Raw genomic sequence first — 23,039 nt, forward strand, 5'->3', positions numbered from 1 at the left:
TCTTGAAGGCCATTACTGGTTAAGTTGGGAATTACTTGCTAGATTTTAGATTTTTCTCTAATATTTAAAAATTAAAGTCTTCATGGTTGTGAGCATATTATAACATTTAACTCTTAAGGGGAATATAATGCTTCCGTTGTAATTACCTATTGAAAGTAGGACAATTTCAAAATTATCTTTGATCATTTAAAGCTTGATTATCAGAATTTTGAAATGCTGTTCTTCCTTAGCTCTGTTTACATACAAATCTCTTCACTGTAGTACGAGGAGAAATGAGGGTCCCTGAAGAAGCACTAAAGGTAAAAATGATTCCTCGTATCTTTTGTAAACCTGTCATTTGCTAGGGTTGATTTTCCTCCTAGATGTTTCATTTTCATTTTTAAATGTTCTATAGCACGAGAAGTTTACCATTCAGCTTCAGTTGTCCCAGAAATCTTCCGAATCAGAATTATCCAAATCTGCATGTGCCAAAAGCCTCGATGCAAAGCTGGCAGATGCTTCGACAGACGTGCCGCCCAAAGCCGCAGAAGCCCTGCGACCCGAGGAGAAGGCCCTGGGTGAGTGAGCATCTGGAAAACGCCGTGCTTCTGCTTGATTGTGAAGAAAGCACGGGCTTTGTTCTGCAGAACTTTGCCATGTCCATATCAGTTTATAATAATGACAACTTTAGAGCGCCTGGGTGGCTCAGTGGGTTCAAGCCTCTGCCTTCGGCTCGGGTCGTGATCCCAGGGTCCTGGGATCAAGCCCCACGTCGGGCTCTCTGCTCAGCGGGGAGCCTGCTTCCCCCTCTCTCTCTGCCTGCCTCTCTGCCTACTTGTGATCTCTGTCAAAAAATAAATAAATAATCTTAAAAAAAAATTTTAGAGAGGGATTTAATGCAGCCAGTGTCTTCATTAGAGAGCATTCTATAACACGTAATTATATGTGGAAGTTATAGATAGTTGTGTTAAATTATGTTTAAATATTTGAGGGAAGTAAATATGGTCGTTTACACTGTTTTTATTATTTCATGTTTTATGCTTTTTCCGAACTATAATAACTGAAATGAATTAACAGGAAATGCCCAGTGAGGTTACATCATCATCATCATTATTATATTTATCATGTTCCAGGAACTGCTCTAGATAAATAATCCCATTTATACAAAAACAATTTTTTAAACTAATAGGCATTATCAGATTTGCTCAGATATAAACCTACCAGTCACATTAACAGCTAGTTTAAATTTAGTTACTCTGCAATGCCCTTAGGCTTTAAAAATATTTTTAATGGTCACTCATACCAAAATTTAGTTTAGTTTTGTTTTTTTTATTTAGACTTACTTGATGAGCCCTTTCTGTATACCAAAAAACTGATTATACCTTCACAAAAAAGCTATTAGGCTAACGCAGTTTGCATACTTAGATATTCACCAGTGCAAAATTTCGTTTATTTAGTGGTGTCCAGCATTGAATAGGGTCTTAAACAAATAACAGGTTTTTCACCTTAGAGTACTTTTCAGTTACCTAGACTGTACTTTCTTTTCATTTAATAAATTAACCAGGCAATTCTAGCAGTCTGCAAAAGCCTATTTTTTTTCTGTTTCATATGCTTTAGGCAGATTTTTTTCGCCCCTTTCCAGATATTTCTGCCATGCCTCGTGGCACTCCCTTATATGGGCAGCCATCATGGTGGGGGGACGATGAAGTGGAGGAGAAAAGGGCTTTCAAGTCAAATGGCAAACCTGAAGAAAAAAGTCATGAAGCTGGAACAGCAGGTAAGGAAAAGCTCAGAGTATGATATTTCAGCGGATATTTTGGGAAGAATTTACAGTCTAAGCAGAAATCTGACAACCCTGAAAAGAGATATATATATCTACTAATCTTTAATAAAAAATGTTGTGAATGTCTTAAGTGACCTTGTCATTGTAAGTTTATTACATATGAGTCTCACATAAAGCGTTAATTCCAGTATCATTTTTATTTAAAATACTATTCTAGCTTATGAGATTAAAACTTGAAAAATAGATTAATAATATAATTGGGCATTTAAGGTTATTTAAAATAATTATTAAAATGTTTCAATTAGACCAAAATAGTAGGCACAAACTAATTTTGTGTGCTTCATTAGATTTGTAGGCATATAATCATATTTTTAAATGAACAGGTTTGTTTTTTTTTTATGTTCAGAAATGTGATGTATGAAATTAAAGCTTCTTTAAAACCTCAGTGTGCTTTATTTGTTGGGATATGGTAGCAACAGAATTAGCCGAGTTCAGTAACCAGAGTGAAAAAATAGTTCTGGGTCACAGTCATAGTCCAGGAACATATTCTTTTGTTGCTAGAGGGATTTAGTAATGAGCTAAGTGTCCCATAAGCCAGAAAATCAAGATTTCCAGGAAACAAACAGAGGTATCAGTTGTCACATAAGGACTTGGCAAAGACATGGACACCAGAGGGTCAAATGGCCAGTTTCCACGATAATGGCAGATAAGGATCCAGGACCGGAGGAATTAAATACTGGTACCAGGAAACCCAGCAGGACGGAAAACCAAGTATGACTCTGAGTCAAAGATAGATGCCATCAGAACCCTTCTCAGTTTTCTACTTTTGACCCTCGCTGTACAAGATAAGACATTCTTCTTAGCTGGAGAGTAAGAACACTGTTCTTTAAATATGCTGATATTGCCAGGATACAAGTCTAATAAGAAAGCTGGCTTTATGGACTCGATTTTACAAGTGCCCCAAACTGAAGTTGTCAACTTCGCAAATAAATTCCCATCGTCGCTTCCTCATTTCTGTCCACCAGCACGGTTTTCTTCATGTCCAAGCTTAGAAATACTGAGTATTGATGCTTAGTATCATTTAGCATATGGGTCAGATGCAGACAACACAAATGCGACCTGAGACTAAGCAGAAAGGAAATTTACTGGTTTATACAGCTGTTTCTTCAGGGCTGGTTCCTGCCTGTCTGCAGTGTCATCGGGAGCCCGTTTCTCCCCTTCTCAGCTCTGTCCACAGTGGCTGCAGCTAAGGGCATCTGTCATCATCATCTATGTGAATGAAAATGAATTCTTAAATGATTATCAGCTTGTGTGGCCTGTCTTACTCAGTGTCATTTTTGCCACATGACAAAAGCTGTCTCATAATCTTGGGATTATTCTTGAGTAAGAAGAACTAAGTGATTTATGTCTTGTGTTAAATGGCGTAAAGAACCCAGCCAGATGCCACCAATTAAGAGCCGGGTGAGGGTCTCATCAGCTTTCTCATATTAGTGTGTTTCGCATTTATTATTTGTAGTCTCTTAAAATACAGGATGAAGGGAACAGTTTTCTGACGTGAGATAACTTATGATACTGAGATTGCAGAATCAGTTTGAAGGTACACACTAAATGTAATTTAATTTGATCATTTCAAAATTGTTTTTATTGAATGTTTCAAATTACGACATAAAAGTAATCAGTTTATGCTCTAAGCGTGCTCTTTTGTAAACACAAAAGGTGATTTGCTTCTTGGTTACCAATTTTTAGAATGTAAAATCTTAGTAATTATTGTGAGAGATGAACATTTCAGAAAGGGTAATAGAGTATGTGCCACGTGCTGATTTCTTATGCCCCTCTCAGTGGGTCCACATGTACCCAGAATATTCTACAGACTTAAGCACAGAGCCTAAAAAACCCTAGTACCGAATATGTATGCTGGACAACCAAATTCTCCTGAAACTGTGTGAATATTTTTAGTCCTAGTAAGATGGAGAATTTGTCCTCATTTAGCTATAGGTGTGCTCTTTGACCTGCTGGCACGGTGTGAACATTTATTTAAGTTATATTTAAAGGCCTTTAATTGTTGCAACTGTGAGGAATAGATTTCTGGCTCTTTTACATTGATTTTAATCTAATCATACTAAATTTGGAAACTTTCCAGTTGTGACTCCTTTTTAGCAAAAGGTATTTCCTGGTCTTTGTTATTTGAGGCACTTGAATATGTGAGATTGGATATATGTTCTCAGTTCAGCAAATGGGCTTTCATCATGATAGCGTTTATCATCTTGATTTAGTTAAATATTTCACTTAATTTAGTACAGAAGAATGAAGGAAACAGTTTTTTGGACTATGTGTATTAGAAGTTTCCCCAAAAGGCTGCATAATCATAAAATACCCCAAAATTGAGGATGTTATCAACAGTTGCTGTTCTGATTTAGAAAAACATAATTTATTCTAGAATAATCAATTGTTAAGTAGTTTTAAATATGTAGCAGTTGAGATTATAACAAAATATTAGGATGTTTCATATATTAATTTAGTATAAACAGAGTTTGAATATAAATCGATATTAAATTCACAAGTTTCCAGAATCTGTTCTGTCAGTGTTCTGAGAACTATTTTATTTTTCTATATTAATTTAGAAGCCCCCTCCCCCACCATGGTTTTTCTAGAGGACCTACTCTTCTCAAGTAAAGTAGGCCCACACATGATCTGTTTTTATCATCTTCAGAGAAATGAATTCCTTCAGGTGACTGAACTTTATATTTACAACTGACAATTTATTTTAAGTGTTTAACCATTTCCTTCAATTTCTATTAAATGAATTACCCATATCACTGCCTTCTTAAGTGGAGAAGGCTGACTATAATTTAAGTTTCTGGTTGTTGACTAAGTCATCATGGTGAGTATCAGTTACTGAACTGTGATACATCACAGTGATGTCCTTGGGGGACACTGGAGGATGTAGGACTGCAGGCCCTATGTACCAAATGGTTCTGGACCACTGTGCTTCTGAGCCACACTCTGAGCTCGTGTGTTTTTGTCTGATTCTTCTCAGTGCAGTGTGTCTTACCTTAATCCCTGCTTCAGGTTTGCTACTATCTAAGCAGATAGTAAAAAGGCTCTCGGTAAGTGACTTCCCAATTAGAAAGATCATGAATATGGGAATATTCATTCTTGAATTTGTCTTAGTTTTTTTAGAGTTAGATTTTTGGTTTAGTTTTCATTTCCCTGACTCTTATCTATGCTGGGGAATTGGGGAAAAGAGAGAGACATTTGTGTGCCTTCTTTGTGCCGGACTTTGTTCTGGGTAACTTAGATTATCTCACTTAATACTTAACCTCACTGGATCATCACAGTAATCTCGTGGATAGATACCATTATTTCTGATGAGGAAAATGAGAAAGACTGATGGAGACAGGATTTATCTGATTGCAGATCTCTTCGCTACTTTCCTGCCTAGGTATAGTCATCAGGTCCTGACATGCTGCCTTTCTCCTCTATTGTGCTACCTGACATTGTTAGGTAACTGATTTCTAGGGAAATTGTGTAAGTCTCGGGTTTCTAGTCCTTTGGAGTAAAGGTGACTTTGAAGTAAGACGAATGGATGATAACCTTAGAAACAGTGATGTGCAGTTGTTGATCTCTGCTGTTTTTATGTGTTATAATGTGAAAAAATGTTGAAAGTATATCAGTATTAACTGTGAACTTTTCCTTCACAAGGAAGGAAAATTAGGAAAGTATTCCTTTAAATTATGAATGACAGGGGCACCTGGGTGGCTCAGTTGGTTGAGCAACTGCCTTCGGTTCAGGTCATGATCCTGGAGTCCTGGGATCGAGTCCCGCATCGGGCTCCCAGCTCCACAGGGAGTCTGCCTCTCCCTCAGACCTTCTCTCCTCGCATCCTCTGTCTCACTGTCTCCTCCCCAAATAAATAAATAAAATCTTAAAAATAAATAAATAAATTATGAATGACAAATAGATAATAAATGCTATATCCTTGGAGCAGATTTTTGTGGTTTTTGCTTTGTAGTAGGTGTAGTTCAGCCACATCATTTTATTTGGGTGACCAGGTGGTGGTAGAAAGAACCTATACCATCCCTTGTCCCCAGCCAGCATTATCCTGTTAGCAGAAGGATGAGCAAAGCAGAATAAATGACTCAGTGCGTGCATGATGTAACTGATGGGTACATACACAGATAGGCTAGGTTTATAAGCCAATTGTACTATAAGGAATTGATCAAGTCCAGTACATTGTAATAATAAGTCCATGTAGAAAAATTTAAAATAACATTTATTAATGAGTTACTAATATATGGGGAATGACTAATGCAATTTATTCTCATGGAAATTTTAAATGGCAGGCCTTCAGAGTAAACAGAGTACAGGTGGACATTTTACTATTAGGATAAATTAACTCTTACATAAAGAAATTTTAAAACAGGACTTTAGGTTATGTGGTCTTATTGTATAATCTCTTCTTCCAATTAGTATATAAAATTCTTGCTTTAATGACAGAGTTTTTTTTGATATACATTTGACATTTTCAGCTATAAGAAAACCTGTATTTTGAAAAGAATGATTTTTACACTGAAAACTGTTTTCATTGCTCTGTTTACCTTCTGTGTAGTGGGTTTTTTCATTTTTTATTTTTGTTTTAGAACTGGAGCTTGATGTTTTCTATACCCTGTTCCATACATTTGATTACAGCAGTGTTGTCCCATTCTTACAACCTAAAAGCAAACAGTTTTTAATGTTTGTTTTATGTTCAAAGAGTACTGCCAAAAAATCAATTATAGCAGCTGAAGAATCCATCAAGATTTAATATTTGAAAAGATACTTCAAGAAACCAAATAGTACTTCACTTAATTAGGGAATGATTAGAAACAACCTAGTCTCCATGTACTGCCTTTGCTCCTAATAAATTATCTGTGTATGGTTTTCCCATCAATCTGTTTAAAAATAGAATGCTTCTGTGAGCTTTAGGGAAATATTTTCATTTGAACTCTTTGCCGTCTTAGTAATGGACATGGTTCTTTTGCTGCCTGAAAAAGAGGTCAGTTTAATCTTCTATTTATTTATTTATTTATCTATTTAGTAATTTTTTGCATTTGCACTAATAACACATACTTATAAGAAGACATTTCAGTAATCATTTTCATTTATATATTTTATTTGCCAATTTCATTCACATATACTGCGTACAAATGTGTATATTTTTATACCTTTATCTTCATTTCTGAGATAGCAGAACAATAGTGACTGTGTTCCAGAGACCCTTCTGCCAACTCTGGTTGTTTTGATCTGAGATTTATAATTCAGCTTTCCTCCTAAGAATTTTTGGCACTTGTACATATTCTGCTGTATAGACATACACATGGATTTTCTTCTGGAATTTTTGGCTGGCAACTAAAATTTCTATTTTTACCTTATTTCTTTTCACACTACTGCTCGGATTGCAATGCTGCAGGCAAACCGCATGTTTTATCTTTAGTCGTTCTTTTCTTCTTTATAATATGTATCCATCTTCTTGCAGTGATCGCACATCAGTAATGTTATTTTTATAATTCTAAAAGTAATGTCTCTAAATGTCACAGTGAGGAATGGTAAGTGTTCTCATTACTTTGAGAACATCGCTTGCATATTGACTTCATGTTTCTTTCTTCATTTAAGCACCTGTTCTTTGGAGCTCTACTTTGTGTTCATAGATACTTCATCCTCCTGATTTGATAAGGAAATTCGTATTTTTTCTATGTTTCTAGATGTATATGTCTAATGTGCATCTCCATCTATATTTGATTTCTTTTGCATCTTGTTTATTTCTAGATCCAAGTTGGAAAAAATATGGATCTAGCCATTCAGAGTCTGTCTCTTAACTGCTTTGTTCTTTGTCCCTGCTGCTACTTAACCTTGCATCTTCTGCTACTGAATGCTGTGCTTATAATCAAAATTATTTCTGCTCTGTGACATTTGCCAGGTTTTCATCCAGGCTGTGATCTGCCTTCTGATTCTCGTGGCACACTACAAATGGCCATAATTATTCTCCTTTAAGCGCTAGAAGCTCCCAAATATTTTGAATTTTCTCTTATTTTTTTCATTAGGGTGCAGCATAGATGCCAAGCAAGTTGAGGAACAATCTGCAGCTGCAAATGAAGAAGTACTTTTTCCTTTCTGTAGGGAACCAAGTTACTTTGAAATCCCTACAAAAGAATTTCAGCAGCCATCACAAATAACAGAGAGCACTATTCATGAAATCCCAACAAAAGACACACCAAGTTCCCATACAACAGGTGCAGGGCATGCTTCATTTACCATTGAATTTGATGACAGTACGCCAGGGAAGGTCACTATTAGAGACCATGTGACGAAATTCACTTCTGATCAGCGCCACAAGTCCAAGAAGTCTTCTCCTGGAACTCAAGACCTGCCGGGGATTCAAACAGGAATGATGGCTCCAGAAAATAAAGTTGCTGACTGGCTAGCACAGAACAACCCTCCCCAGATGGTGTGGGAGAGAACAGAAGAGGACTCCAAAAGTATTAAAAGTGATGTTCCCGTTTACTTGAAAAGGTTGAAAGGTAAAGTGAATTGATCATTTCAGAACTTCCTGTAGTGTGATAAAGAAAATTCAGTCTTCACAGTTAACCAAAATACTCCTAGATAAATACTTATATGGTAGGAAATGTCAGCTTTTCAAAGCTCTAATTTGATTTTGAAGCTCAAAAGCAAGCATACTACCCTTGTCCACCTCACTCATTAAAAACAGTCTGTCTTCATTTTCCTGCCAAAACCAGATCGGTTGCATGAATTTAATTTATGCCTTTAAAAATGTTTCTTTTTCCTGTGGAAATAAAACATTCATTCTGTTCACCAGTGGAATTCCCTAGAAGATAATTCTCATTGTTTCCTTGACTTAAGGAAAAGCTCTATTCAATTCTGTTCTTCTCTGTTGTGATGCTTCCAGTAAAATGTCAGTGTCTAGATTTTGAAAGAAATTATCAGCCATTTGATGATGGGCCAGAGGTTTACATTAGTAATTCAGTGACATTGTTGATAGTGCGCTTCCAGCTTTTCTCAGCAGTTACTCATGAAACAAAAACTTTTGGTCTAGAGATACTGTGAATCAATTGAATTAAAAATGTTTTTGATATTAAAACTTACGAAATCACTGGGGCACCTGGGTGGCTCAGTGGGTTAAAGCCTCTGCCTTCGACTCGGGTTATGGTCCCAGGGTTCGTGGGATCGAGCCCCACGTCAGGCTCTCTGCTCTGCCTGCCTCTCCACAATTGGGTGTTTATTTGTGAAATAGTATATGCTCCATTAGTGTAATGCTTGGCCCAATTAGTCAAATATCTATACCTGTGTATCAGGGTATCATCTGAATAATTTTTCCATTGTTTTGCTAATTAAGTATATTTTAATTACCCTATCTTAATTTTATTTAATAAGCTATCTTTAAGAGAAATGATTGCATGCCAATCTGGCCATTCTGTTTCTATACGAGGAGTTAATGAGCTTTAAAAAAATGCTCATTGAGGTCATTGTATTCCTAACACTTCACCCGGGGACTTTATTATGAAGCAAGTGCTCAATAATTTGAATATACTATGAATGACTTCACTATCACTGTTCAGACTAACCCTGGCCTAACCAGTACTTTATGCCCTGGGATTTTGTTTGGTCAAGTAATGAGGAAATACCTGTTCTGATTTGCTTCTAAGACATTTCAGGATAGTAAGGTGGTATGATTACCTAATTCTTTGTTGGGGCCTATTAGTATATCTAATTATAATCATAAGCAGTTACCTGGCATATATACTTTTCACATGTGACTGTTACCTTTTCATCTACAAGATAATATTAAAAATGCATAACTGAGAACCATGTATGTATGTCTGTATAATTTAAAGCTCAAAAATAAAGGCTACCCATTTGGAAACTGACCATTTTCATGAATTTATAAATAGTACTAACATCCTAGTTTAATGTAAAAGGTAGCATAAACCTTGAAAATTTAGAAATGACGTGGTCTTTCTTAAACTACTCTTAATAAATGTCAAAAAATGAGTTAAAATATTCTTTAAAAAGCTACCATTTTAAAGCACGTTTATGCCTTTTTTTAGTCGTCTATAAATATTGTCTATTAGCTGTTATTTTAAGCCATAAGTTTTAGACATTCTCTTCTTGACAAAGGCCCATTGTAAGCCTGACTCCAAACAGAGGTGTTAATGCCCATATTCACACTGTATCTACATACACATTAATGATTAGATGTTTTTAAGTTTTACCAGAAACTGTACAAATTACTGTGGTCCCTCAAAGCTGGTTTATAGGTAGACATATTCCAGGATATTGTCATTGCTCTGAGCCCTTTTTTTGGATTTGCTTTCAGACCATTTTATAAACCATCCAAGAAAATGTCTTTATGAATATAATACATTTTTGGTTCAAGTTCCATTTTCTTTCTCCAGACATATTTATAAATGACATTTGACTTTTCCCCAAAGGGAGATATGCCATCATTAGATAAAGATTTTCCACAATGTAGAATGTTGAAAGTGTATACATAGATTTTAAATAAAGGTAATTATGGCAAATAGTAATTTTACAATAATTAGGCTTTCAGGAGTTACTTGAATCAGTCTCAGAAACTTGAAAGTAAGTAAAATAAAAGCAAAAACTTTGCTCCTACAAGAGTAAAGTGCACGCGCTTTGGGACAGTGAAGAAAATAATGTTCACAAAGCCCATACACTTTTACCCTTTAGGAGAGTCGCAGCTTCTTTGAGCACAGCTTCTGACTTGGTGCAGCTAACCGACCCTAGAAAATACCTGACAGACTTGAGCGTGTTTGGGCCTGGTAATGACAGACAAGACAGACACTTGGTGAGGAGTTTCCTAGTGATTTGTTTGTTGTTGAGAACAAAGAGAAATTGCAGTTCTGGTCAGATGTCTCATGTGGTGTAAGACAAATACGAGACGGAATAATAATTTTTGAGAAAAATAATGGCTAACCCATAAAGACAAGTTTTTAAACTAGAACTCAAAGAAAAGATGCTGAAAGGATCTGACACCGCTTAAGTGCCAAATTTTACATGTTGGTACAAGAATCGAATTCTGTATAGTGGGGTTTTCATGTTGTGTCTACATGCAGCATGGGTTATTTGGTCTTATTATACAGGAAATATTAGAGTTTAGTCATTTCTGGCTCTTACAGACTGGATTCCTTTTCAGTTTATCCAGTGCAGCAATGAAATAGGTTGTAAAATAGCATGTTTTTAAATGAGTTTTGTATTTGAATTAGTGGTTTAGTTGGGTTTTGCGTTCCATCCGCTATCCCTGATTCCTAGCTTAATTACCTGAGGGTAGGGATTCCATTAAATGACGCCTGTTTTGCTTCGTTTCTTTTCATACTGCATTTTGAACGGTTGCTAATTTGAAGGAAACATTTTCAGTTCTGTTCTTATCCGATGTTGCTAACGTTCATCAGTTTTTCTCTGCTGGGAGTGTTTCCCCAAACCCTTTCATGCTGGTTCCATTCTCTCCCTTTGTTTCCTTAGCCTATTACCCTTTTTGTGTGTGCTCTTTCTCTCTTCTGAGTCTTCTCACACCTTTTGTGTACCACATTTTGACAACCAGTCCTCTTGTGTTAAATCCTTGGCCCCAATTGGTAACCTCTAACTTCATTAGAAACAAACCCATAAGTATTAAAACTCAACTTTTTCCTTTGGATGTGTGCCCTTTGCCCCTCCTGGCCAACAGGTCTTCAGTTCTGATCTTTGTCTTGCTTGATACCGTGTTATTCAGCAGGTATCAGATTCAGATCTGTAACCCAGGAAAAGCTTAAACTCAGTCCTAGAAGCAGGGCTCACTGCACCTAGTTGACTAAACTCAATTTACACTTCTACAGAAGCCATCATTGAAGCCCTTATTTGTGATTCAGTCTAACACATGTGGAGCGTAATTCTTGACTTTTCAGTAAATGTATGCTATAATAATAGAATTATCATTTGATAATTTCTTCTAATGTACTTATTTAAGTACTGAGAATTCTAAATCATTGAAAAATAATTCCCATAAAGTTTCACATTGAATCCCTAATGGAACTATGAAGGGTAACAGAAAACCTCTGTTTTCTGTAGGAACCTGATGTTTCAAAATTCAAATGTATTCTAACTTGACTCTATATGCTTTATAGAGAAGACAGATTTTAGCTGGTTATATTTAGCACCCTGCCATTTGCCCAGAAGGTGGTTACATTTATATAGGATTTCATAGACTATGCTTTTCTGTGATAGGCCTTTAGCATGCTTTATTTAACTTTTGAAGCCATCAGAGTTTAGAGCACAGCTGTAAGTTTGCCAAAATTCCCGCATCTAGAAAGACATTTGTAAAAAAAAAAAAGTGTGTAGTTAATTGGTGGAAACTACCAATTTGTATCTTCTTATTAACATTTTGCATACTTTTTATTGAAAGTATGCTATACTTTTGCAAGTACTGAACGTTGTTGAAAGTTAAAATTCATCCCATCTTTATAGTGTTTGCATTCTCTTTTACTGTGTTGTGCTAAGCTTCTCCGGGATCACCCTCTTTTCTCTTTGCCTCTCATGCTAGAAGTGAATTTTTGATTGCTCAAACAGAGTGTAAGGAAGCAGGAGTAATGTTTATCAACGTTATAAGTACAGACAGTCGCAGCTGATACAGCATCGCTTATCTGTTCAGGCTTTGGTGAATCATTATAAAGTTAAAATTTGGAGCAAGAAAAGCAATCCCATTCAATTGTTTATAAAGGACCTCATTGTTGGTTGATAAAATTTGAATGTGAACATTGCAATGGAGGAAGTTTGCAGAGCCTGTTACTGAAAAGAACATATGACTTGGCTTGAAAAGGGGGAGGGGGCAAAAAACAACTAGCACTTTTGTATATGTGTCTAATTTTCTACATGGGATTTTTTCCCTCCTCTATTATGTCGTTTCTTTTCTGTGTCCAGGAAATAAACATGACGATGGTACACAAAGTGATTCAGAAAACGCTGGCGCTCACAGGCGCTGCAGCAAACGTGCGGCTCTGGAGGAACACTTACGGCGCCACCATCCCGAACAGAAGAGGCTACAGAAGACCCAGGCTGCTGAAAAGCATCAAGACCAAGCCGTTGTAAGTCAAACTGCTTTTATGATTGCATTCTTTGATGAAGACAATCCCAGAAAAAGAAGGTCCTATTCTTTTACTCAGAGTGCGGGAATCTTGTGTCAGGAAACTACTTACTCAGCACCACATACAAAACTTGAAAAAACAAAATCTCCAACAGCAGATGCCAAAGTGGTTTCTTTGTCTTTACAGACTAGCTCTGCGCATCACAGAGGGGGGCATGGTGTTCCACATGGGAAATTGTTAAAACAGAAATCAGAGGAGCCATCGGTGTCCATTCCCTTCCTACAAACCGCATTGTTAAGAAGTTCAGGGAGTCTTGGGCACAGACCAAGCCAGGAGATGGATAAAATGTTAAAAAATCAACCTACTTCTGCCACTTCTGAAAAGGATAATGATGATGACCAAAGTGACAAGGGTACTTATACCATTGAGTTAGAGAATCCCAACAGTGAGGAAGTGGAAGCAAGAAAAATGATTGACAAGGTAAATAACTGGAATTTGGGGATGGTGGAAGTTTTCTTTTGGTGTATGTGACTGTTGGAAATTACTGGAGGGTCAGCATGATGTGTTTTCATGTAGTCAGCGGTGTTGGAACGATAGGGTTTTGCGAGGGGCCCGCAAGACTAACAATAAAACCAAAGTGCCTTCCGGTTTTATTCTGCTTATATTCTGAGCTTTTGCCTGAGTTTCTTATACATTGTAGGTCTTTGGACCTTTTAAAGTTGTGTAAATTTAAGATAGAATTTTAAACCATGTACTTTGGTGACCGTCTTCACTCCGCATTTATGTAAAAACTATAAAACAAAGCCAGGCTGCTGTGCCTCTCTTGATATCAACATAAATGTCAGCTGATGATAGTTAACCACAGGTTTCCTGCTTACTAATTTCATGTCAGAAACATATGAAAGCGTATATGTTTTAGTCGGGTTTCGTTCTTTGTCCTTATTTTCTTTTCTTTCTGTTCACTGCTGCCTTTGGAGATAGAAGTGTATGAAAACAGAACGAGTTTCATTCTGATACTCTGCATTCAGCCACTTTCAGTGTATGCCCAGCCATGATGATTATTTACATTTTGGATTTGTTCTTTGATGTTCTTGGTTAATGCGTATAATGATTGTTGTATGGTTTTAAAAGCAGTTTTTATTAATTTTACCCATAGAAATGGAAAGTTGACTTTAGGACAGCTGTTTATTTTACCCCCTAGAAAACAGCAGCTTAAGTTTGGCTCAACAATAACCTCTTGTTTAAGTTCTTATTACTCAAAGAGTGTGAACGGCATTTGCATCGACTGAGGAGCTCATTGGAAATACAAAATAATCTCAGCCCTGATCTAAATACACTGAATCAGAATCTGCTTTAAAAGCAAGATCTCCAGGTGATACACATGCACCTTAATGTTTGAGGTGCCCTAGTTTTAGATGAGCTAAGGGGCAGGGCTTTCGGGAGGTAGACAAGATAAACCTTTGGGATCTGAGAAAATTATTAGGACTTACGTTTACTTCTAATTTTTTAGTTTTTATTTACATTTGGGGGTATGTTCTCCAGTGTTTGCCATCTGTTATTACATTGGTATATGTATATAATTTCAAAGCATGTATTTATGTGAGGAGCACACGCTCAAAAGTCTTTACCGTTGGAGCGTACAGCTTCAAACTTCTGGGTCCCATTAGCCTAGGAAATAGGTGCTGTGTGAGCAGTGTTATGACAGTTGTTAGTAAGAAAAATAAAACAAGAAAGAAATGGATGAATGAAGTGAGTTTCCTGATTATACTAAAAGAAGTCTAAGGGTACGGTGTTATCACAGAAAATGCCTCTTGATGATTTTGAATTCTTTTCATCATTGGGAATTAATAATGATATTTCTTTCAGGTTGTTTTAAAGTTCTACATTTTCTGTCTGATTCCTGAGAACAAGAATATTGCTATGTAAAATACTGTAAAATGCAAAATAACAGAAGAGGTTTTGGAAAGGAGAATAGTAAGAAGTTTTAAAATTCAGATTAATATTAATTTTATCTTCTTATGCCTTTGTTTGGTTTATGGATATTGTATTCATAGTGATCGGTATTTTCTCCGTGAGGTTATTTTACACTGAGCGATTCTGCTGTGGGGTTGAAGAACGTGAACACTTGTAGGCAGTCAGATGTGGACTGACTCTAAACTTGGCATGCGCTACATAGGTGCCCTTGCCCTTGAGTAAACTAACCTCTTTAAACCTCTCTTTTTTCTCTAAAATGGAAGAAAGTTCACCAGGTCTTATAAAAAGATGAAATCTATAAAATGCATATCACAATGCCTGTTTTATAACAAGATGTCTAAAAATGTTAGCAGTGTTGTGTCCTTACTAGGAATCTCCACATATGGATCTCTACACAAGGTACTGATCAATCCTGGAAAGTTCTTTCAGCCTGAGTCAGATCTGGAGCCCAAGGGGAAGTGACAGTGCAAGGGAGCGGCCCATGCAGAACAACAGAAAGCCAAGAAAGAAGTCACTGGTACACACGAGACTCTTAGGAAAATGCTAGATAGAGAGGGACCACAAAACCTGGGGCCTACCTGCTGTCTGTAATCATCATAAGCAGCTTTTTTTCAATGGCAAATTACACAGTACTACTGTGGACAGAGAAAACTAAGATTTTAAAGCAGGATTCATTTAGGGAAGTAATGGCAGTGTGTGAATGAGTAGATAATTCAGAGTCATTCCCAGTTGGTATAAACCAGAAAACAAAGCTGCCCATAACTATAGGGGATAGTCACGGCATTATCTTGTGAATACAAAGAAAAGAGCTGAGGCTCTATGAGTTGTGGTTAAAGCCAGAAGCCTAATTCAGGCTAAAATCAGGCTCTGGGAAACAAAAGCAGGGAAGCAGGCGTCAAATGTCTGAAGGGGATGAGGTAACTTTGTGGGCATGGAGAAAACAAAGACCGAGACTAGCCAGAATCAAGACCTAAGCAGCACTCAGGGAGGGTAGGAGCAATACAGGTGTCATATCAGATTGCTGGGACGAGCCAGGTGTGTGGACAGAAGTTGGGGCCTGAGCCCCTTCCCACCTAGTATTTAATTGTTGTTTGGCCCCCAAAACTTGTGTGTGGTCTTTCCTTTTTTACCCCATCATTTGAGAGCTGGCTTATTTCATCGATTTATTCATTTAGCAACCTTTATTCAACACCCTTTGCTATCTTTTGTGATAGAGGAGAGAGATTCAAATTGAAAAAAGAGTTCTTCCCCTCAGGACATGAGTCTGTAGAGGAATGGAAATACACAAGCGAAAACATGAGTTAAAATACTATGAGGAGTGCTGTGATAGCCATAAGCTATTGGAGGAAGGGTGCTAGTAGTTCCCAAGAGAAGACAGTTCCACAGAGACTTTCCTGTCTGTCTGTTCACCTCCCCAGTACCCCCTAACACATGCATGCGTGCACACACATGAATGCGAACTCCAGAACTGTGGGAACCTAGTGCCTGGTATTTTATTTGTCCTCAATAAATACTGAATTTAATTGCCATCTGAGCTCATTCTTAAGTAGGTGGAATCAATCCTGTAACAGGGGTGCTTTTCCAGAAATATGGAGCAACCTGTTCCAGATACGGAGCATGGGAGTGTGGAGGACTCGTTCAGAGGACTCCAGTTATTTTAGAGAGATGAGATCTGCTAGATATTGAAGGCCCTTGTGAATCATACAAAGGACTCTAGAGTTTTTAATGCTGGTGGGGAATCCCCGAAAACTTTTAAATAGGGCGGTGACATCTTATCACTGTCAAAAGTGGGAAGAATGCATTGAAATTTGGAAAGACTGGAAGCAGAGAAGGCAGTTAAGGACCTGCTGACATGTCCAGTTGTCAGTTGGATAGAAAGGTATAGAAACATCGGGGCCTTAGGTAAGAGATCTGGGCTACCTTCCTAATTTGGAAAATATTAGAGAGTACTTCAGTACAAAATAATAGTTGAGATTACTTAGAAAGAATGTGTAGGGAGATGAGACAATGAAGTTCTTAACAAGGTGAATAGTGGTGGACAAAGCGAGCAAAGGAGGCTAAAAAGAATCACCCAGAGGAGACAGAGAAACCCACGAGAAAATAGCATGTTGCAATCAAAACATAATCAGAAGGAAGTGAGTAAGCCACAGCAGCACATGATACAGCGCTGAATGCCTTTTCAGTTTTTCCCCAAAATAACACTGTACTCCTGGGCCTAAAGAAGACAATGAGAAAAAGTATTTGCTTGTTAACTTGGGAGAAGTTGCATGCACTTAAAATAGGATCTCTCTAAAGAAATCAAGCTGAAACGCCATATCTTTGTGTTTTTGTGCTGGTTGTGGTTAAAGGGTACTGAAATGTCCCCTCCCCAGACCCCAGGTTATGGGATTACAGCATTTTGGTTCATGTTTTTGTGCTGTGTGTTTATCAGTACATAACCTTATTTTATGCATTGTCCCCACATTCACTTCTTAGGATATTAACACAAATGCTTGTTATTTATAAAGACCTCTTGAGTTTTATATCTAAGCTTACATGGACATGTGCTATAATAAGAAAGTGCTGTTGACTGCTCGGATTAAAGGTAACTGTTTTCCACAGTAGTAATAGCCTCCCCGGCCCTCCCTCCTTTGGCCTCCCTATGGTGTCTTGAGAACCCATCGTAGTGTAGGCTGCTTCTTCCCACTCCTCCACCAAAACAGACACTGCTGAGGGCAGAGGAGGACGTGAATCAGGGCTATGTCCTAGCCTTCCAACCTAAGGGAGAAAAACTTGTAGGGAGAACAGAAAGCTAAATATTAATGAAACAAATTTGGTCATTGTAGAGGGCTTGAGGCTCTATCTTGAAAACAGTGTTTTCCATAAGTGTCATACCATAGACCAATTCTGCCAGATACTCTTCCTGACCTGAGTTTCAGTTCCTGTCCATGTGTTCGTGGCAACATATATCCCCCACCCCCACCCCAAATGCCTCTTATGAGCATATGTTCTTCTCTCATGGGCCTTGGTCTACCCGTGCTGCTCTACAGGCAATAGGTGGTAGGGAGGAATCCAGAATGAGGAAAGCTATAACAAGACTGGAAACACAGGATGAAGAAAGTCAGTGCTGGATCCAGCTGGAAGCAGTTTGGGAGTTCAGAGCAAGAGTTTAGATTAGATCCAAGTTGGAACCAGGGGAACCCTGATAAACCAGAGTCAAAATCTAGGTGACCACGCAAAGGCAGCATGTCCCGGGTCCACTCGGCCACAGACCCAGGTGTTTATGGGAACTGAAGAAGATCAGTGAACAGCCTCCAGCCGTGAGAGAGGACCTTGATAATGGGCAGCATTTTGATTTGGACTTAACATTTTCTTCAGTTTCTTGCCAGGCCAGAAATAATCTGAGTTAATGGACCAAAGCAGATAGCAGTTGTTAGCTGGTGAATTCTGAGGGCTTCATTTTTCTTCCTGTTCTACCAATCTTTCTTGCCCTCTCTTCACTAAGCAATTTTTTAAAGAAAAATCTTCGTCAGTATTGACTTTTGGTCACTCTGATTACTGCTCCTCTCCCCTTCCCAGCTCCTCTTCTCGGGTGCAGGAAACCCTCTCCTGCTGTGCTCGTCCCCAGAGCTGCACATCCGAACCCTCACCTTTCTTCAGTCAGAAGCTTAACAACATTTAGTAGGCTCCCCCTTCTTCCTTCCTGTGTTATGATACGAAATCTTATTTATTTTCCTGCTTGTAGGACTTGCCACCTACCGTGCCCTCAGCCCGTAAGCTCTTCTCGCGTTTTCGCACGCCTTCCCCCTTCCTTCCCCTAGTTCCCTGTCGGAGGCTTTCTCTCCCCTCCCTATCTCAAGTAGCCCTGCTGCTCACCTCTTCTTTGTCCCTGTCACAAGCCCATGTCTTATTTTTCCTTAGAGAACTCCCCTCTAGCTAGTTTACTTTGTGCCTGTTCTTTCTAGAATGACCTTACTTGTCTTGATCACTTCTATATTTCTTGTGCTTAGAAGAGTGCTTGGTATGTAGTAGACACTCAGTCTCTTTTTAATGAATAATGAGAACAAAGGCTCTGTGCCATGCTCTTTCATTTTTGTGGGTGTCTGTGTGTGGTTAGCTATAGATTAGCTAATTTCATTAATGCATTTATAAATTGATCAGATTTGTCCAAGCCTCCACAAACAGGTTTTCCTATATTTTTTATTTGCTGAAACTAGTTTGTGTCTTGATCCTAACATAAACTTGTTCAAATGCGTAGTTTAAAACCTATGTGTTAGTATGAAAGCTCCAAAAGAATACAGGTTGTATCAGAAGAAATACATGTGTAAGTTTCAGGGGAATTGCCTTGATAAGTGGAAGACTGGAGATGCCTTGGAGTTTCTAGCAATACCCAGCTAGCAGCTTAGCGCTTAAAAATCCGTGTAGCAAGGAAAAGGTAAGATGGTCATTGATGAGCAGGCATATTTTAGGCATGAAAGGAAGGAATGCATGTCAAGGAAATGAGCCATAAAGAGAGAAATTGGACATTTTAACTGTAGATGCATGAAATTAGACCTGAGCATAATTCAAAGCTAGGAAAGGAGGAGCTAGTAGAAAGAGAATGCTAAGCAGTGCTGGAAAGGGAAGAGGGACGGATAGAACACTCCTAGGGAGTGTGAAGCATGAAGGACCACAGGGTGCGTTCAGGGAGAAGACAGAGATCCAAGCACGTATTTACACAGGGAGAAGTAAAAGGGAAGAAGATCAAACTAGATGGTGCCTTTTTTAAAAAATTGAGGCAATGTCATTCACATGACATTCACCATTTTGGCCATTTAAAGTGTGTTGGCTTTTAGTGTATTCACATTGTGTGACCATCAGCGCTGTCTTAATTCACGGCATTTTCTTCCCCCAAAAAAGAGATACCCTACCCACTCCATTTCCCAGTCCCTAGCAACCACTAATCTACTTTGCATGTCTGTGGATTTGCTGCTTCTGGGCTTTTCACGTAAGTGGAATCATACACCACGTGGCCTTTTGTGACCCACTGCTTTCACGTGGCCTGTTTGCAGGGTTCATCCATGATGGAGAATGTGTCAGTACGTCATTCCTTTTTATGACAAGTACACTGTTGTGTGGTTAAACCACATTTTATTGATCCGTTCATCTGCTGATGGACATTTAGGCTCTTTCCACCTTTTGGCTTTTGCGAATCGTGTTGCTATGAACTTGCAGGGGCATATGTACATGCCATGATAAATTATAAAATGTCTCTCTTAACCACACTCTGTTTTCTAATAGTTTTATCCAAATTTTAAATTTTAAAAGTTGATCACAAATGTTTAAAAATCATGGTGGTAAATACTTAGAACCACTTACTCCAGTGACTTTTGAGGGATTTTCCTTTTTAAAAATGAAATTAGATTTTTATGGAAAATTAACATGTTTAAAGAAATTCTTCTCTATTAAGTCTTCCTGATTTTGTTCCCTGATGTTAGAAGCTAGGATTCTGCATAGTTCTTAAAGCATGTGTCAAGTGGTTTTCACGGGCCGTGGGAACCTTTGCTGTGCATTTGAACTGGTAGAGACCCTGCTCCCGCTCGACAGTCCATGCTCATCGAGGAAAGAGTAGGTCAGTCATCCGAGGTTGAAACTTGAGAGCACATTTGCTTAGACGCTTCAGTATGACTGATACACTAATATGATACTGTTCCTCAGTTGCTAATTTAAAATAAGCCCAGAAAAGTTTAATGTTTATCCTACTGTTATGTTTCTCATTTCTATGGGAAGATGAAATCTTTCAACTGATTTGGAAATTTTTTTAACTAATAAATTAAGGACTGTTGCTGTGGAATTACCATTTTGCTCTGCATTTGTACCTATTACTAAATTTATATGCAGAGGTAACTCTTCCCCCTTTCTCCACGCCTTTTCACACTGGTCTCTACTTTGCCACAATAAGCAAAACTCCTTACCTGATGTCACCAAGTAGAATTTGACCTCTCTTTACAAGTATTTGGTTGGTGGGATATTTACCCCCGTGAAAACTGACCCTGTATTTGATATACCATTATTCCCACCCCCTCCAATTTCAGAATTAGACACTGGACATTTTCTGAACAGTCTGAGCTTTTTAAATAATAGTGACAGTGATGATAATACGGTGGTTAAAAAAAACCAAGGTAAACTTTTCACAGGCTTGGTCTGTACCACACATACTAGACCTTTTTCATCTGGAGAACATTTCATGCCTTTAAATTTAAAACTAAATTCTAAAAATATAGTCTGGTTCTTACAGAAATCGTTGTTTTAACTACAGAGTGCCTTTGCATGGTTCAGGTGACATTCTCTTTTCCTTATAAGCCTCCTGTATTAGACCTCAGCTCTCTGAGAACAAGGACTAAGTTATACATATTTTTGAAGCCCCTACAGTGGCTAGCCCAGTTGCCTGCAAAAAATAGTAAGTACATACCTCAGGAACAGGTTTGTTAAAATTGTTTAGAGAAGCCACTGAGATACAGATGTGAAATCCCAAATATCATAATAGTGAGATGCCGAATATCCTATGCACACATCCAAAGGGAAAGAGAGAGGACATGTTCCATTATTCTTGGAGTAGGATGGTGAGGAAGTACTGTCTTCTTACCCTAAACCTTGAGGCCACAGCAGGGGTCATAGTCACTCCCCAAAATAGAGATGCTTCTGCCTCCATCAGGAGACCTAGAGGCATGAGCATTCTCCACCCCCGAAGATGAATGAGTTATCTTTAAGCATCTGCCAGGCCCAGAGAGCAGATAGTGCGAGTTCAAAAGGAAATTTTCTATTCCCATCCACTCCTTTTTTGCTTCCACCTGGAAGAATGAGAAACTGACTGACAAACTTGGGGTGGGGGACTCTCTTAGAGAGGAAGCATAATAATTAGACAGGTATCTGATCTCTCTCCCTTCCTTAGTCTAGACTTTTAGTCTTAAAAATGAGTATCTGAATGAGAGAATCTGATTTTGTACTACATCATGTTGGGGGCTGTGACTGAGCCCAGGAAAGGGAGGAGAAGCATGAGCCCAGGGTTAACACAAACTACACTGCATTTGTGAAATGTTTTTGAGCGTCTGTGAGGAGAGATGACAGGTGAGCAGCTGCCTGTGGTTGGAAATTGAAGGGAAGCCTCGGATGTGGATGAAATCTCCTAGGGACGGAGGCTACAATGAAAAGATGGGAAGATCTAGCACACTTAGGTTTCAAGTCTTGTCCAACTATTGGATCCTATGTCAGATTGTACGTGCTTTTTGAAATGTGAAAACTCTAATAGCTTTAAAGCACACGGACACAGTATAAGATGCTTACATCCTCTTTGTTTTCACATGAAAATTCTCACAAGTGGATGTTTTTGTAGCAAGACACAAAAAGGATAGGGATCTCAAGCCGGGTAGTCATTGCTACCATTAATTTTTCAGAACACTAAAAGAAATACAGCTAGGAATTTGGAGACTTCTTTCCCCCACAGTCGTGCCTCAGGCCCTGTCACTTGTTTGGGAAACAGATGATGATTTAGAAACTCTGACAGGTGTATGCAAGCTGTGTCTGATGCTTTACAAGGCACCTGTAGAAAGTCATCTGAGTATCCTCTCTGTACAGGCTCAGCCCTTTTCCCCCAGAAGCATCACTTCTTTGAATGTATTTTGTTATTTCAAAGTAGTATCGGAGTGATTTGGAGAAATGTTATGTTTTACTTGAAACTGGTGGTGCTTAAATGTTTGAGGAACACAAATTTTGGAAGTCCATTTTGAGTATGAAGTCGAAGTAATTATCACCAAATTAGAAAATCACCCGAGCTCTTTGATACGTCAACATGCCAGGTATCACATGCAAACACACACTCACATGTGTGTGTTTTTATCTTTACTTGCAAACTGGAGTTAGATTTCCCCCCAGTAATTATAAAAATAAGGAAATAAAGTCCAATAACTTTGGAGGTCAGTGACTTGAGTTAGAAATAATAATGAGTTTTTACTCTAAGGCAGTCAGAGGTAACTCGAGTAGCTCTGATTTGCTTTCTTTACAAGTGGGACTGGAGGCAGAACATGTGGAACGGTGTACACAGCGTTCTTTACTGTTGTGGTCAAACTTACCAATTCTGCTGTTTGACAAAATGAAGCAAGTTTGGTTTTTTTTTCCCTTTTATAAACTCTGCTTCTGCGTATTATTAAAATCCA

General features: G+C 38.2%; 1 protein-coding gene across 1 annotated transcript in view; it reads left to right on the plus strand.

The window, feature by feature from the left end:
* The window catches only part of CEP170 (centrosomal protein 170), a 117,102-nt gene that overhangs the window by 60,456 nt on the left and 33,607 nt on the right, over nt 1–23,039 (plus strand). Inside the window, exons 5-9 of the mRNA XM_080823968.1 lie at nt 243–299; nt 395–557; nt 1,622–1,756; nt 7,843–8,319; nt 12,731–13,374. Of these exons, the coding sequence (XP_080680094.1) occupies nt 243–299; nt 395–557; nt 1,622–1,756; nt 7,843–8,319; nt 12,731–13,374 (1,476 nt within the window). The remainder of the gene's footprint in view (nt 1–242; nt 300–394; nt 558–1,621; nt 1,757–7,842; nt 8,320–12,730; nt 13,375–23,039) is intronic.

The sequence above is a fragment of the Martes martes genome (assembly GCF_963455335.1).
Source record: "Martes martes genome assembly, chromosome: 15".
Taxonomy (NCBI): domain Eukaryota; kingdom Metazoa; phylum Chordata; class Mammalia; order Carnivora; family Mustelidae; genus Martes; species Martes martes.